The following is a 17,789-nucleotide window of genomic DNA, read 5'->3' on the forward strand; positions in this document are numbered from 1 at the left end:
AATTTGTTGGTTTTATTAGAAAAAAAAAACAGTAAATTATTTAGTTAGTTAATAGTCATCATTGATAAAATTGGTCACATATGCCTCCAACTTTAAACAAAACTGCTTTGTTGACTTTCAATAAATCAACTAAACTAAGGACAATCAATCGATCAATTAGAATAACGTGCAAATGAGCGATAATGAATGTATTAACAAGCAGCAATTAAATATTTTATAACAAAATGTATTCACTTTTTTTGTTATACGGTGAGTTAATTGTGTTTAAAAAAACACACCGTATAACAAAAGAAAGCTAATGCCCCGTGTAGCCGCTAGAGGGCGTTGAAAGTTGGCTTTCCTTTTTTGCAGTTTTTGCTCAATATCTCAGGAACGTTTTAGGTTAGAAATCTGATTTTTTTTTACCACTAATGCACCTCGATGGGATCCAACTTTTACCTTCTATACACTTTTTTGGTATCACGTACCGTTTGACTTGGAAAAATTAAAATTGTCAAGAAATTTGAAGTAAACATTTTTTATTTTCAAAATTAACCTCAACTACCAAATATATTTATACTAAAGGACCTTAAATTAGGTAAAAAAGAGCGCGAAAAAAAATTGATAAAATTTTCATTTTTCAAAAAAATTAGGAATTAGGGGTCTTTTTTAACTACTTTTTGAGATACAGTATCTCAGTAACATGAAAAGCTAGAGAGGTGAGTTTTGGCTCATTTTGTAGTATTTTTATTGTTTTTCTAATGTCGATTTAGCTGAATTGATTGGAGTTTAAATAAAAAAGTTACATTTCAAAAAGCAAAGGGCTTATTTATACCAAAGAACCTAAAATGAGGTGATATTAGCGCAAAAATAATTCCCTTTAAAATTTTTAATTTTTAAAAAAAATTAACAACTGACATTTTGACAATTTTTTCTTATAATCAAACTGTCACTAACGTCAGCAGTTAAAAATCGGCTAAAATGACTGCAAATAGTCCAGTAGGTCAATTTTCAGGATATTTGTCTATTTTCTAAACGTTTTTACTTTGAAAATTGACTAGAGTTACAGCAAATAGTAAAGTAAGACAATTTTTATAAAATTTTACTGTGTGTGTTTAAATGTTTTCAACTTAAAAATTGACTGAAAATAGCGCATTAAATCAGTATTTATGATATTTGACTATTTGTTAACGTTATGATTTTCAAAAATTACTAGAGTGACTGCAAATACCTATTTCAGTAAGTAAATTTTCATGACATTTGATTGTTTTTTAATGTTTTGACTATGAAAATTGACTAAAGTGATTGCAAATAGTTCAATACGTCAATTTTCATTATATTTTCCTGTTTTTAAATGTTTTGATGTTGAAAATTGACTCATATGACTGCAAATACTCCAATACGTCAATGTTTATGAAATTTGACTGTTTTCAAATGGTATTAGCAGCCTTTTTTAATTACTTTTTGAGATACAGTATCTCGGTAACATGAAAAGGTAGAGAGACGAGTTTTGGCTCATTTTGTAGTATTTTTTATCCTTTTTCTAATGGCGATTTAGCGAAATTGATTGGAGTTCAATTAAAAAAGTAACAACCTTTCAAAAATTGTGACAAATATGACAAAACTTTAAACAATGTCTACGTCACTCTGAAAACAAAGTAATGACAGCAATTTCCTTAAACCATAAACAAACGAATTATCTAATTTTAAGTGGAGATTTATGGTCTCTACACCCTCCAAAATGCTTGGCAATTCCGAACTAAAACAGTTTCACGGTTGAGACACTGCAGTCGACCGTGACCAGCTCGCACATTTGTAAATGTCATAATTTACTATTTTTGGATACTGCAGGAAATGAGTTAATATTTTTTTTTTGTAGAAACATAAAAGTACAAAAGTGATTTGAAGTAGGAATTGCTAAAAAGTAGATTTTTGTTCATTCTTGTCAGGGTATTTGCTTGCCTATTCATATAAAACAATAGGTTGGAAAGCCTTGATGCTCGTCTAATCTAACTACTGTTTTTTCGACTTTTTCATCATCTAAAAAAAGGTGCTTTTACAGAAAGAGAGATAAAAAGTTAATATTTTTAACCGGATTCATTAAATAGGAAATTTGTTTGTTCTCATACCATACTCACGCGTAAGAATGAATAATTGTTCTAATTCTCTGACATTTAGATAACGTAACTAAAAACAGAATACTACTCAAAAGTTCAAAGAACAATAAAACAAATTTAAATTCGATAATTTTAATTTCTAATGGAAACAAATCCCCAGCCGAGTTCAATCCGTAACGAGACACCAAAATTCATTAAGCCATCAAGTGAAAAACGGGGGAAAAGAACAAATCGGAGTCTCCACCACAATGCATCCATCCTTGATCGAAACACTGAAAAGCGCTTAACCGCGAACAGGGCCCTTTGGGCGGCCCTGCCCCCTCAACATTGTCCTTCGCTAATCTTGACGTTTCGTTGTGCCATTTGCATAATTGGCTTTTATTATTTCGAAGGGGGGCTCCCTTCCTCCCCGTTTTCCCTCCGGTCGCCCGATTTGTTTATATTCTTTCAGCGGTTTATTATTCGGTTGATGATTTTGATTTTACTGCTCGAATCGTGTCTATTATGACCGTTTTACAGAGACGGCCTCAGTGAATTTATAGATTGTCAAGTAACGTCACATTAGCTTGAGAGTGTGACGTTACAATGACGCAACTTTTGTCTGGTATTTACATGGATGTGATCATCAGCATAATTATTGAAATAGTGTCCACTCAAGCAATGAAACGTCATCGAGTTTACTCAAAATTATCAAGCGTAATGACAAACTAGCAAAGTTGTCCCATCCATTATTCACAAGGGGAAAATTATTGTGTATAGCCCAGAAGTATCGAGGGCTTACATTAAACCAGCAATTTGGTTTGCGTGTAATTGTAGGTATGTTTTATTGTTTCGTCGAGCTTCATCGTTAAGTTGTTAGAGGCATTCAAGCTTTAATTTTCCTTAAACCGTTAATAATCAATTTCCGATACGACTACTCTTTTTAGAATCAATTATTCACTAACTACCTTTTCAGAATTGGACGATTTTTTATTATAACGTTCGCGAGTTTGTTTCCTTTTAAGGAAAATAACACGGAATGGAACGATTTAATTATGAGGTTTAATAAAAGCGTTTATCCAGTTTTAATGTTTCAGAGCTTTTCAAACAAATCAATCAAGCAAAGAAAAACAATTTGGGTAAATTGTGTAAAATCAAAGAATATTTGCATAAATTTGTGATTGCTGCTTTTTTTGACTGACTTTGCTGAGATTTTTGCAAATCAGTTTGTTCTGACTGTAACGTCAAATTATAAAAAATATGACCCATTGGTTTTACCAGGAAAATTTGACCGGTAAATTAATAATAATTAATACAAAATTTATTACAGTTATTTTACCAGAGGTCACGTGACTGCCTAGCTATATTATCCTCCAAAAACCACGTGTTAACTGTGATTAATGTCAAAACTGTCAAAATTTGTCTAGAATTTCCAAGAACTACAGTTTAACATAGTTTTCTTACAGTTTAAATAATAATATTTTCAGATTTGAGTTATTTTTCTCATCTCAAAAACATATTATTTGTCATAGGAAACAGGAAAAATGCGAAAATCTCTAAAATAATAAATAACAAATCAAAACAGCCTTTTATTCAGTCTTTATTTGTCAGGATTTTATTTTGACAGTATTGACCGAAAATGACTTTAATAAAATGAATGACAGCCATGACAGAAAAATGATATCTTTCCAGCAAATTTTAATTAAACCCATAAATTTACTGGTAAAATTGGTAAATTTTCCTGTCACACTTCACACTGAATTTTACTTTTCCAGTTTTACTTTACCTTTCCGGTACGCCCATCACTAGTTAGCAGGGATGTAAAATTTCCGGAAAATTAAATTTATGGAAATTTTTCCAAATTTTCGGTAATTTTCCGGAAAAATTGGAAAATCTGAAAATTCAAAAATAATACATTTTTGTACTATTAATTTGAAGGTGGCGAAGCAAAAAAAAAATGTGCAAATTTTCCAATTTTCGAAAAGTCCAAAGTGGTTATTTCACCTAATTTAAGTAAATCATTATAAGGTATTGTGTAATAAACTTAGAAAATATAAAAAATCACAAATACATTGGAATTGGTAAGGTAAAATGCCACCATCTTTCAGTGTATTCGTCGTTTTCGTTGTAAACGATGTGGTGATCTTCGTCAGCATGAATTTGCCAGAAATTCCTCTCGTTTCTAGACAATTTATTGCACCAAGCCTGTATAATACGAAATTAGTATAATAACAATTATTAACTATACAGGGTGGTAACACACCAATTCGCTGTGATTTAACCAAGATATCTCGAATTCATTACCATGTTTGACAGCCAAACTAGCGGCTTTCCTCATTTCTTTAAACATTTCACTGTAATTATTCGTTACGCAGAGATTAAAGTAGGCCCTTAAATGGAGTAACCTGTAATTTTCACTAAATTAGACCGCATTACTTAAGGAAAACTTAGCGAATACCTGGGAAGTATAACCTTCAAGTTGGAGCTGGCAATTTTGATTAAACTTTTAAACATTTTTTCAACTTTTTCCCTCAAATATTCAGCCGTCTGGATATTTTTCCGGTCCATTTTGCGCACCATCAAAATGATTAGACCTTCCAGCAAATAGCAGGCGGATAAAACGTTCTCTATGTATTTGCTTGATTCTTTTCTGAGGTCGAAATTCATCATCTCTTCCTCCCATACGAAGGCTCCTTCCCAGTTTTCCGAACGAACGTTCCTTTAATTATTCAATCAATGCGAAATAATACGAAAGTGATGAATATTATTACCATAACCAAATTGCGCTGATGAGAAGAAACTTAGCGGCTGGTTCCCGAACTGCTGGCTCTTTGCCATCGCCTTGAGAAAAAGCCACACAATCGTGGATCGGGGTTATAATGAGGGCAGTTTCTAAGTTGAATACTACGCAAAGACCATAATACCAACATTTTCCTAAATCAAATTGGTAACACTGAGAGTTAACAATGCAAACAATTATTTGTCGTTTTTGTTGATATAAACAGCGGTGGATCTAAAAACATCTCAGTTAGTTATCAAAAGTGTTCTTTTACGTTCGAAAGTACTGTAACTGTTCTAAATTCAACAACAACTGTTTTAATTAACAACTACAAATTGCTTTTGTGACTGATTGATAATTCAACGTCGTTACGGCACATTTTTGCTGGCTATCGTTGTTAATATTTATGGTAAATCACATTCAGCAAACGGTTTGTTTCAAGCGAATATGAACTATAATCCAGCCCATCAAAAAATAAGTTGACATGCATTATGTCATTTTCCTGAAAACTCACTTTTCAAGAAATCGTAAAAATAGTCTAAAAGTTTACTTTTAAGGCTAGAAATTACTTTACTAAGAGCAAAGAAAGTCCAAAAGTCTATTTTCAGGACTTTAATTCGTCAAAAACTCTATTTTATCGATTAAAACAAGTCTAGAATTCAATTAAACACTGGTAACAGTCCAAATGTAATTTTCGGACTAAAAAATTAGTGTTTAAGACTAATATCGTAACATTTAGTGTTAACATTTTTTACTTTTATCACTGAAAAAACTGAATCTTTCCTTTTACTATCATAAATAGTTTGAAACTCGATTTTTCAGTCTTAAAGCACTAAAAACAGTCCGAATTTCTTAAAAATGCTCCAATTCTTTGCTTCGATGAGTGTAGAAGTCAATTTAATACTGAAAAAGCTTGAAATGACATTTTCAAGACAGTGTACAAAATAGGCTTTCAAGCTTGATAAGTCAAAAACTTTGTGAAGATCCTTAAGAGCCTTCAAATTTGTTTTTTTATTTTGAAAACAGCCTTAAAGCACTGGTGTGTATCTAGAAGTCAATTTAATAGTGACAAAGCTTGTAATAGTATTTTTAAGCCTATGGAAAATGTAAAAATTGTCTTTTTAGTCTGCTATATCAAAAACTTGGTGAAGATTGCCTTGAAATTCAATTTTCCAAGCTGAAAGCAGTTTGAAAGGCTCAAAAATAGTCCAGAGTTCAAAGGAAATGAAAAGTAAAGTTAAAAAACTTGAAAATTCTGTCTTCTTCAGTCAATTTGTATGAATCTAATGACAATATTTTGTATTTGAAACTATTTTCAAGACTAAAAGAGTGAAATGTGTTTTCAAATTATGAAAAATGCAAATTTTAGGCTTTTGGTGTCAGGATTGGATCAGAGTAATTTTTTGGTGTCCAAGTCAATTTTCAAAGTTTGAATTTGTAGTCAAAAATCCTAGGGAAAGTAGTTTTTCATGTTTAAAAGTCAATTTTCAAGACTATAGTCTTTCAATTTGTCTGATAACTATGAAAACTGGTTACAAAAACTATTTTTAAACCAAACTAGTTGAAGTACAGGGTTCTGCATTTTTTATTGTAGACTCTCGTTTTAGACAATATTCTCTGAAAACTGATTATTTAGGGCAATAATAACTTTGTTTTAAAAAAAGAAAATTAGGGAAGCCTTAACCATACAGCTCCCCCTTTAGATCCACCCCTGTTACTGAATAGAGCTTTTAATATCATTATTCTTTTATACCTGAAATATCCACATCTTGAGACGCTAACATGCACAACTCTTGCATAATATTTCCAGCTTCAATGAGGTGCTTCCGAATCACAATCAGCATCACCAAAGTAGGCAAGAAATCAATAAGACAAAAGGTCATATGTGTGGAAGACGCAATTCGCCACAGCAAATATCCAATGTGAATTGATTTTTCTACTTCGGCTCGGCAAAGTCTAGATTCCAAACAATCTTCAAAATCTATACACTTTCTGGTATAAAAATAGCAAACAAACCTAGCCACAAAAATGGCACGGTACAAGGCTACGACTGCCTTCAATTCTTCCAGTTCTACCAGCGACTTTTTCCTGTGGCAAACTTCAAAAGCGAAAACCTCCAAAGCTACGCCCTGCTTCAGATTCCCGAAATGATTGGAAACAGTGATCACACTGGCATAGCTCAGACAGACCAAACCAAAATCGGTTTCGGTGTATTTGGCTTGTTTTAAAGCCCATAAAGCGACCAGTTTTGCATGGTTCCACATCCTTTTATGCTGCGCATAAAGGACATTATAATCAATTTAGCTAACAAATAGCTGGTTATTTACCGTAAAATATTTAAACAAATACAGAAGACACTCGCTGACATCGTTGTGGTAGTTTGCTATGTCGTCGTCCGTACTTTTTTTCAGAAACATGGAAGGACAACAGTATAAAGACAAATCATTCTGTAAGCTCAGATTGACTTTGAGCAAATGAAATGATGCGGTATTTAGGGGAAACTTTACACCTGTGAACAATCTGGGTGTGTTAAAGTAACATAATAGTATATTTTTCAACGAGCATGTAATTATAGCTATTACTCACGGTAATAAGTTTTACAGACACACAGTTTGAAAGGACAGTTAATGGCAATTCGCGGTATATAAAATGTTGCACAACCCACATAATGACAATGTTATATAAGACGGTAGATTATATTAAAAAAACAGGAGAACATTTGTTTTTATTACACTGTTACGTCACTTCATTTTAGCATTCTTTTAATAGTAGTAAGTAATGACTCATTACTCACGGGTGGCATTATCTATTCAAAACAATAGTGAGTAATAAGCATATTACTAGAGTATTAAAAAAGACTAAAATCGTTGAAAAAGCGCATAAAAAGCATAAAAAAGCACAAAACTTCTTCACAGATGCAACATTTTTAGACTGTTTTAAAAATTTAAACTCTAATTTCTTTTGAACTACTGGATGAGCATTTGGAAGGTTTTTGGACAGTTTAAAGAACATATTGAAGGATATTGAATGTTCTGGAATGCTTTAGAGTTTTGAGAGCTTCGACTAGACTAGTTGAAGACCATTTAAAATCCTTTATAAGCTTTTGGAAGCTTTTGACTGTTTTGAAAGACTCCCGACTGCTTTAGAAGCATTTTGGAGTTTCTGTAGTTTTTTGAAACCTTTTTAGACTTATTTAAGAGCTTTTGGAAGATTTCTGGACAGTTTGAAAAGCATTGAAGGTTCTGTACTGCTTTTAAAGCATTTGAAAACTTATGGAAGCTTTTAAACTGCTTTAGAAGTATACGGAAGCTTTTAGCCTGCCTTGATTTTTTTGAGAGCTTCTAAACTAGCTGAAGATCATTTGGAAGCCCTTAGAGTATTCTAAAAAGTTTTGGAAGCTTTGAGACTGTTTTGGAAGGCTTTCGACTGCTTGAGAAGCATTTTTACCGTTTCGAAATATTTTTCAAAAACTACTTTGATGCACTTTTTACCGAAAATTAGATCAAAACTTTGAACATCTGTATCTTGGTTATTTTTGGAAGTTCAGGGTGGTTCAACCATTCAAAATAATCGTCTTAAATTGCTCTTTTCAGTGGTATAGAGCAAACAATTTTATTTTATCTAAAAAATTGTTTACAGGGTGAACAAAAATAATGACCCACTAACAATTTCGTGCACACCCTGTATACAGGCAACTGTATTGAAGTTCAAACGTTACATAGTTTGGTTTAGTCGTTTATTAGGAACAATTTTGCACCTTTGCAGTTTTTATGTAAATCTATCCGTTTTCTAGATACTTTCCAAAAACTACTTTGATGCACTTTTTAACGAAAATTATATCAAAACTTGAACACCCTGTATCTTGATTATTTTTGGAAGTTTAGGTTGGTTCAAACATTCAAAAGAATCGTCTTAAATTGCTCTTTTCAGTGGTTTAGAGCAAAAATTTTTATCCAAAAAATTGTTTACAGAATGGGCAAAAATAATGACCCACTAACAATTTCGTTCACACCCTGTATACAGGCAACTGTATTGAAGTTCAAACGTTACATAGTTTGGTTTAGTGGTTCATTAGGAACAATTTTGCACCTTTGCAGTTTTTATGTAAATCTATCCGTTTTCGAGATACTTTCCAAAAACTACTTTGATGCACTTTTTAACGAAAATTAGTTCAAAACTTGAACACCCTGTATCTTGGTTATTTTTGGAAGTTCAAGCTGGTTCAAACATTCAAAAGAATCGTCTCAAATTGCTCTTTTCAATGGTTTAGAGCAAAAAATGTTATCTAAAAAATTGTTTAGAGGGTGAGCAAAAATAATGACCCACTAACAATTTCGTGCACACCCTGTATACAGGCAACTGTATTGAAGTTCAAACGTTACATAGTTTGGTTTAGTGGTTCATTAGGAACAATTTTGCACCTTTGCAGTTTTTATGTAAATCTAACCGTTTTCGAGATACTTTCCAAAAACTACTTTGATGCACTTTTTAACGAAAATTAGTTCAAAACTTGAACACCCTGTATCTTGGTTATTTTTGGAAATTCAGGTTGGTTCAAACATTCAAAAGAATCGTCTTAAATTGCTCTTTTCAGTGGTTTAGAGCAAAAAATTTTATCTAAAAAATTGTTTACAGGGTGGGCAAAAATAATGACCCACCGACAATTTTAAGCTTTTAAGGCATTTGAAACCTTGTAGACGGATCTAGAAACTTCTGGAAGCTGTTAAACTGCTCTAGAAGCATAGGAAACCTTTTAGATTGTCTTGAAATTTTTCAGATATTTGAAAAATAGCAGAAAATAAGCTCAAAAACAAGAAACAAGCAAAAAAGGCATGAAAAAAATCAGTCAAGTGACATATTTTTGTATGGATCGTTTACATTAGATGTCAAAGGTTGGTTGCTTTTATTATTAACTCTCACCATAGCAATCAAGAGCGTCGAGTAAATGTTTGTATCCTTCTTCATAGTGATTTAGCTTCAATCTGGCATAACCCATAATAGCATAGAGTTTACCCCTTTTTAGGGTAACCATCCAGTCTAGTTCCAAAGTTTGTTTCAATGGACCCTAAAATTGTATTATAAACTGTAATTTGTAATGTGATAATAAGACTTACATCTAGTAAGTTTAGAGCTTCTTCCAGAATCTTCAAGGTTTGAGGAACATTCTGTGACTCAATGCATACATAGCAGAAATCTATCATGGCATTCATCAATTTCTCCACCAATCCTGTCATTAATTTGATAAATATTTGTTATTTGCCCATCTGGGGCTGATTTACCCGCCCCACTGCAATGTTCAATCATCTGCGTATACATGGTGGTCAAGATAAGAGAACAAGTGCACTGACTGTAGTCAGCATCCGAAAAGGTTCGAGTTAGGTTGTAGTCGTTTTTGTATCTTCTTACCGTTTGAAAGCCAATTCGCGATTCGACCATTTTAAATCCTGCAAACTAACGAAATCAAGATTTTCATAGATTAAACTGGATGGTACATACCGCCTTCAATATCTGAGTCAAAACTTTTCTGACTACCTGTTGGATAGTAGTCACTAAAATGACTTAAACCAGATTGTAAATGATGATTTGATGTAGTCGCATTGGAGTCGAAACGCCCTCTACACAAATTTTTAGTGCAAACAAAATGCAAACCGTAAATCACAGTACAACTACTTAAAACTAGGATCAGATTTTATACTTCCTCCACTAAACACAGACGCTCGTGCAGTTTCACTTTCCTTTCCTGTTTCCCCGTTCGCATAGCTCTGTTCGCTACATAAAGAACTTCCTTTTTCAACCTTCTTCTTTTTCTTTCTTCGCATCTTTTTCAGCTCCTGAAACGGTTTATTTTGACGACCACAGAAAAATGTACTCTAACACCACGGTATACATAATCCAGTCGGTTTCCCATGTATTTGGTAAAGTATCCGTTACCGCACGCCCTGCATTTTCGAGTTTCCTTCTCCAGGTATCTAATCGCCCTGGCGTGAAACTCACGTTTTTGGTTGTCAGTCAAAAGATTGTAGGTAGTTTCCCTAAAGGTGGTGGAGGTGAACCTCATGTAACCGCAAGAGGCGTACTTGGGAAGGTCCTGGCAGTTTTCTGGAAAAATGTATTATCTATCCAGAAATTGTTAGCAAAATAGTTTAAACACTATCTATCTCTCTATGACTAGCAAAAGGTGTCATCACTCATCATGCATTAAAAACCTTAACAACTTTTCTCATATGTGTCTGTTTTGTCTTTTCATTGTTTCAAATGTTTTCTCCACCCTCTTCTACACATATATTATATAATGTAAAAAGGAAGTAACAAAATTACCATCAATGAGTAATCCTCTACATTCACAAGTGACTTCAGTTTGTTCGTTTGGATTTTTGAGCCGTTCCTTGAAAATTAACCCTCCTTCAATAAAATTACCTCTGGCGCAACTAAGCACGCGAATTTCAAACAGTTTCTTCACAGCTACATCAAAAGTTGTTTCAATAAGAACAAGTGTATGATCAAATAGAAACTTACCCAAAGATGTCAACCTGACTGCCGAAGAAGACATGATATACATTAGCATGTCTCTGGGAAATATATCTCCTAAAATTGAACTGCATTTAATTAGTAGTTGCTCGTATGACGTTAACGAGTCAAAAGTTTTCAGGATGATAACGTCCATAGACAATTCCGGATCAACTTCGTCGATATTGAACTTAGGATTGAGAACGCACACTTTAATTAGAGCGTCCAAATCGAATTTTTCTTGTAAGCTTTTTGCCACTGTAAGGTCAGGGTAACTTTCCTTTGTGTTATTCATTAAATAGTGTAATTGATACAAGTTTAAATTTATTTACCCGACAACTGTCCACATACATTTTCCATCTAGAGAAAACGTCGGTAATGTATCGTCTGCCTTCCTCCATAATTTCAATCCAGAGACTGATCTCTTCTTCACTAAGTCTGTGCAATTAAACACTGGAGAGTCATGGACTGACAAGTTATGAAATTATACAGTACCTCATCATCATGTATACGGGTGGAATAACTAATCCAATTTCGTAGGCTAGTTTTCTGGTGATGGTTTTAACAAACAACCCGCCAGATTGCAGCAAGCTAATCAGGAAACATTCGACCCAGCCAGGGTTGCCATTACTACGTGTTTGTATCACTCTAAAATTTTTAATACTAAGTACTCTAAACTATACATTGTTTAAAAAGCCTTCAAGTATGACGTAGTAACGCTTTGACCAATGAATGATAAGGGATTACCTGATAAGGAAGAACAGAGCTATAATTTCTCCTGCATAGTATCCACAAGAAAATAGAGGGTATCCCACGACGAAAAACAAGGAACGATATAAGAAAGAATTCAAATAAGAAATTTTTCAAAATTTGGCAACGTAGTTAAGGCAACATAACCTATACATTGTTTAAAAAGCCTGCAAGTATGACTTAGTAACGTTTTGACCAAAGAATGATAAGGGATTACCTGATAAGGAAGAACAGAGCTATAATTTCTCCTGCATAGCATAATAGTATCCACAAGGAAATAGAGGGTGTCCCACGACGAAAAACAAGGAACGATATAAGACAGAATTTAAATAAGAAATTTTTCAAAATTTGGCAACATAGTAAAAGCAACATAACCTAACCTAACCTGGCCTTAAATTGTTTTCCATATATTGACTGTTGAAATTTAAAATTTTCACAATTTAGAGTGTTTCGAATTTCTGGATTTTTGAACGCAGCTCATTGAAAATTGAGTTTAGGTTTATTGACGTTGACAGTTTACTCAATTTTTTGTGAAAAGTGATTAAGTGTTTATCTTTATTTGCTACGATCGTGCGGAAAAGTGTACTTTAAGTGTCTCTTGTCGCACTTGTTAGGTAAATACCTATTACAATGCATCGAAAAAAACCCTACAAATGCTAAACCTCAACCTAACCTAAATTAAGACCTGCATACTTTTCCAATTCAGGAGGAATTGCATCCACATCCAACATCTGACAGGCCAATCCCACGTGATACCACTTATCAATAATCTTCATTTGTATCACCTTGATTTTCGGATTTTGTAACACTTCCATAGCTACTGGATTCAGTAAACTTCTCAAACCCATCGTGGCTACAATAAATGTCAGGTTAAGTTTTAGGAGAATGCTGAGCAAAACCCAAGACTCGTCGTCGATGTATTCGGAATTGTCGATAGCCACAACCCAAAAAGCTTTAAAAACCTGTAAAATACCACGATTCAAAAAAGGCCAAAAACTAAAACATTCCGTACGTTTTGACAAAACTGTTCAAACACCTTCTTCAGCTTCCTGTACTTGAGTTTGTTATTCAAATTTTCGTAGTCTAAAGGAACTTTAAAATTTAAGTTGAAAATATCATTGAGACAGTAAGCTTCCTGAGCTAAATCAGTTTTCTTCAAACGTTTTAAGACTTTAGCTTCGCGTTGAGACGTTGATGACCTTTCATTCAAACCCAACAAAGGATTGAATAACAGTCTTATAGAAGCGTAGGAGCTCTAAAAAAAGTAAATTGTTACAACTGAAGTAGTTTAAATGTTAAACTACAGTGGAATCGGTTTTAGTTAGGGTAAATCGGCAAATGGGAATCTTGGGATCTGTAGCATAAATCAGTTCTTCAAGAAGTCTAGTTTTGCCTTGTCTGGACTCTCCTTGAATTACTAACAGACTAAATATTTCCTTGTCAGGGTGTAGAGCGTGTTCAGCCCTTTCTCTAGCTTTTCTGTACAGATAAAGGTACAATTCAATCTCTTGTTCCCGACCTAAAAGTGGTCTCACTGATATAGTCAAAGCCACTTCTCTTGTACTAAAACAGCGATTCCGTTTAACGTTTACTGGCAAAAAAGTATCACTTGTTACCTGGCAACTTCCTTAAATTCGTAAATGGGTCCAGGAGCTACAATCCCCTTTAAAGGCTTATACTCCTGCAGGATAAAGTTTTTCGCTTCCAGTTTGCTATGGAGGAAAGTTTCCCTGTCGCACGTCACTTTGTTCGGATAAGCTACCATTAACCTGGCAGCTTTGTTGACCACTAAACTGATAACAGTGTACTCGCGTCTTAAAGCGTGCCCGAAAGCGCCACAATAAGTTTTTCCTGTTGTAACAGCAGCTCCTACACCCGCCATGTTGGGGATTTTCGTTAAACTCTCGTAGCACTCCTTAGCGCATTTCAGTGCAGTTTGACACTCCATTTCGTCTTTCAAACCTCTCAGTCCGAAAATTACCAGTATAAGCAAATCCTTATCGAACATATTCACTTTATTTAGGCAGCCAAACTTTTCTTTTACCAACCTAAATTAGGTAGCATAATTTAAAAGAGTACGATACACTTTTTTTTTGTTAACCTGTTAACGGTCAGGAAGGCTTTATCGGCTATGTCAATGACTTCAGCTGCTGTTAAGCTGGCACTAAACTTAATTTTACAATTAATGAATAGAATAGTAACTTGTCTGATTTCGGTCAAGTATTCGATAGGCTCATCCGCTGTTACTCCACGCTCTAAAGGAGCTATAATAAATTTTTTCAAATCTTTTAGCATGCGCAATCTTAAACACATGTTTACAGATGGTCTCACTGAAAATATTCAAAAAAAAAAAACGTATTAAACTTTTAAAATTATCAATTCAAGATGTCCAAACTTGGATCATTTGTGTAAGTAGTAAAATCTTCCATAAAAAATTGTTTCAAACCAAAAGAATGGTGATCATATCAAAGTTTAGAATAGACTAATTTCAATGAGAAGAAATTGGAAGACGCTTACAATGAGAATTGGGAATCCTGAACTGGTTAAATGTATCCATAAAAAGGGTATACAATTCTAATATTGCACCAGAAATTGTCTCTGAGAGGAAGTTGAAAAGGAGGAAAAGCTACAAGTCGAAAAGAGTAGTAATTGAGTAGTAAGTAATTAAACTGATACAGAAACAATAGAAAAACAAAAATTGAACTTACAGGCATACAGATCACTTGCAGTATTAAATCCAGATCCATCCATTATAACTGTTGAATCCACAGAGATGTTAGCTTCATCTGGAATAGAAGGGCTGAGAGACAAATCGTCCCTATCGTTTGACACAGGCAAATTGAATTCTGTTTCACTGATTCTATCTGCATTGTAAGATTGCATCAAATTGACTGACTCCTCTATATTATTGAAGAGAAGGCATTAAAACTCTTAAGAAACCAAAAGTATGTTTTGTAGAAACCTGCAGTTATGTGGGCTGTTCTTTGAATATTTCTCCAGTTAGGACCCACGCCAAAAATCTAAAACAATAACCGTGATTTTATACATTCTAGAATGTTAAAGACAATACTTTGGCGTGCATTCCATCTCTAAGTTCTTCTGCTAAATATTCGTTAGGACTGACATGCTGCCAAGCGGTTTTGGTGATGATAATGTCACCGGCAAAGCTCTGAGACTCGGCTCCTTTAAGATCGAGAACAGGAGGACCAAACACAAAATAGTAAGAATTTTCCATGTCGCCCAACAAGGAAAAGGTCAAATTTCCAGCTGCTATAGCGAGTTTTACTGTAAAGCACACTTTTAGAACGATTTTAAAAGCTTATCAAATCACAATACCTCGGATCACTACGTCCTGGTCAGCCTGATAACGTCCGTAAGATTTTTGAATAACCAAAGAACAGTCTATAGCTTCATGCACCGCGTCCTTCATTGATAGATTATCAGTTACTTTCCACAAAGCGATAAAAGCATCTCCAGAAAATTTAAATACATCTCCATCATGGGATAGTATCTCCTGAACCATGGCTCCGATGTAACTGTTCAGCACCTGGGTCAGTTTGGATGGTCCCCCTTTTCCAGTTTTATTATACTTTTCGCACAAATCCGTAAAACCTGATTAACTTGAACAGTAGAATCAACTGGGAAACAAAAATCGTTATACCAGACACATCCCCAAACAGTAAGCAAGCATCAAAATTCCTTCTGGTATAGTCGTGGATGTGGTAAATCACCTCATCAGGCACCAGAGAAGCGAAAATTCTGGTGTGTTCTTCCTCTCTTTGCAAACTCAATGAATTACTGTCTGTGGTACGTAGAATGGGGGTGTTGGTGATGGGAGCTGCTCGACGATTTTTCCATTCATCGTTGTTGTTCTTGAATAGGCCTTTCACGGCCAGTTGGAATTCCGTAGACTCTTTGGATGCTATTTAATGTCTGGAAAGTAGTGTGAACGCTTAAATTTCAACAGGATTACTTACGCAATTGACTCATTATCTCCATGACTCTGAACAGTGGGGGATTTATGGATTCTAAAAGTTGTAGAGAGCAATTGATTGTCAACTTAAATGACAGATATGGTCAGTATGGTCCGTGTAATGTACGGTTTACACTGAAACATAACATTAAAATGAGAAAAGTTGCCAAGACACAAAAATACAATTTTTCTCAACTGTTTAGTAAAGAGTTGTAAAGCAACGCTAAAAGACTATTTGAGAACGTTGAAGCTGAAAATAGCACAATGAAAACTGGAACATTTTTTAACAAAATGATAGAAAAAACTGTGCTAGATGATGTTAAGGATGCTAAAATTCAGTCTGGATAGTTGGTTGAAAATATCAAAGAGGACATGAAGCAGAGTGGTTAATTATTCCATACTAAATTTATTGTTTAAATTTAGTATGTTATCTTTAATCCATTTACAACTTGATAATAGTCACGTGACTGCAAGTATGCTATTTGAACTTTGAGAAAAGAAAACAAAACTGCCAGGAGTATTCAAAAATGTATTAATACAGAAGGTGTTCCATTTAATATAAACAAGTTGGTGAGTATATCTTCCAGGTACACTTTAAGGTACCACCAAAAGTAAATTAGTATTAATTTGTATCATGTAATTATTTTACAAAAACCAAATAAGTAGTGATATTGTGTGAGTTATATATGATAGTGACTTAGTATTAGAAACGATTTCTCTATACGAAGATAGGACAAAACTTCATCAATCACAGATGTTATAGTCTGATGATCACTCTATTAGAAAGCCTTGTCTAGGCGGAATTAACGTATCTTAACTTATGCCCCCATCAAAAACAAATGGCTCCCGAGTGATTCGTTTCGGCATAATCAGAACTAACGCCCGCAAACAATTTAACTCAAAAACGTCATATTTCGATTACGGCAAATTAACGTGGCTCCCTAACGACACTAAAGCGTTAGCATTGTATCCAAAGCCTTCATTGTTAGCACGTCAATCATAGCCCAGACAGTTCGTCCCTGTGGGGCTTTAAAAATCAGGCAAAAGTTCGAGCGAAAAATACTATTCAAGCTAATCGGACCGAGGGTAATTAATAGTAGAAACCGCTCACACAGGGTGTCACCTCTTTTACAGCCAAATTAACTAAACAAGTTAAGAAAACTGAATGATTTATGTTGGTATAAATAACGACATGATTGCACTTGTGGAAACGTTCCAAAGTGGAAGAGCTTTTTATGCAGTCAGATTGTCAAACAAAAATAAGCAAGTCATAAACCGTCTCATTTGCTTCCGACCCCACAAATATGCAGACTTATAAATCAGGGTAGTTACTCAAACGGGATCTTTTCACATGTGATGAGACCGAAGAAAGTGTTACGCTTCTGTAAGCACGGACTGTGACAGATCGTTCGTTTGAAATGCCGCTGAAGGAGTTCATCCGTGTAAAAACCCAACGAGAATGCGTTAAATTAGATTTTTATTTTGCGCAAAATGTTGAAAGCCCATCAATATATGCCTGATAATGTTCCCCTTAATGACTATATACTTTGTTTCTTAACAAAGTGATAATGTAGAGCTAAGCATGCAATCGATCTGCATAGGAAATGTGAAAATGATAGTCATTAAGGAGTAACAGTCGAAGAAGGCCTATAACAACTGTTAAAGATCCGTGACTGGGGGCATAAAACGGTTTTTAAATATTACA

The 17,789-nt window shown here is 34.2% G+C and overlaps 1 protein-coding gene across 1 annotated transcript; it reads right to left on the minus strand.

Moving 5' to 3' along the window:
* Positions 1–4,100: 4,100 nt before the first annotated feature.
* On the minus strand, positions 4,101–16,336 carry LOC145724582 (adenylate cyclase type 10-like). The gene is made up of 28 exons (XM_081972936.1): positions 16,089–16,336; positions 15,773–16,033; positions 15,448–15,723; positions 15,182–15,396; positions 15,074–15,131; positions 14,820–15,011; positions 14,213–14,441; positions 13,728–14,159; positions 13,416–13,674; positions 13,124–13,366; positions 12,805–13,073; positions 11,857–12,009; positions 11,694–11,799; positions 11,371–11,641; positions 11,173–11,316; positions 10,742–10,953; positions 10,525–10,685; positions 10,351–10,469; positions 10,134–10,298; positions 9,969–10,081; positions 9,775–9,919; positions 7,182–7,363; positions 6,871–7,127; positions 6,608–6,810; positions 4,847–5,009; positions 4,534–4,794; positions 4,339–4,480; positions 4,101–4,280 (listed from the first exon to the last, which is right to left on the minus strand). The coding sequence occupies exons 1-28, from the start codon at positions 16,108–16,110 to the stop codon at positions 4,137–4,139; spliced, it is 5,397 nt and encodes a 1,798-aa protein (XP_081829062.1). The 5' UTR covers positions 16,111–16,336; the 3' UTR covers positions 4,101–4,136.
* Positions 16,337–17,789: the final 1,453 nt, after the last annotated feature.

The sequence above is a fragment of the Ips typographus genome, linkage group LG2 (genome assembly GCF_016097725.1).
Source record: "Ips typographus isolate SLU linkage group LG2, UJ_Ityp_2.0, whole genome shotgun sequence".
Taxonomy (NCBI): domain Eukaryota; kingdom Metazoa; phylum Arthropoda; class Insecta; order Coleoptera; family Curculionidae; genus Ips; species Ips typographus.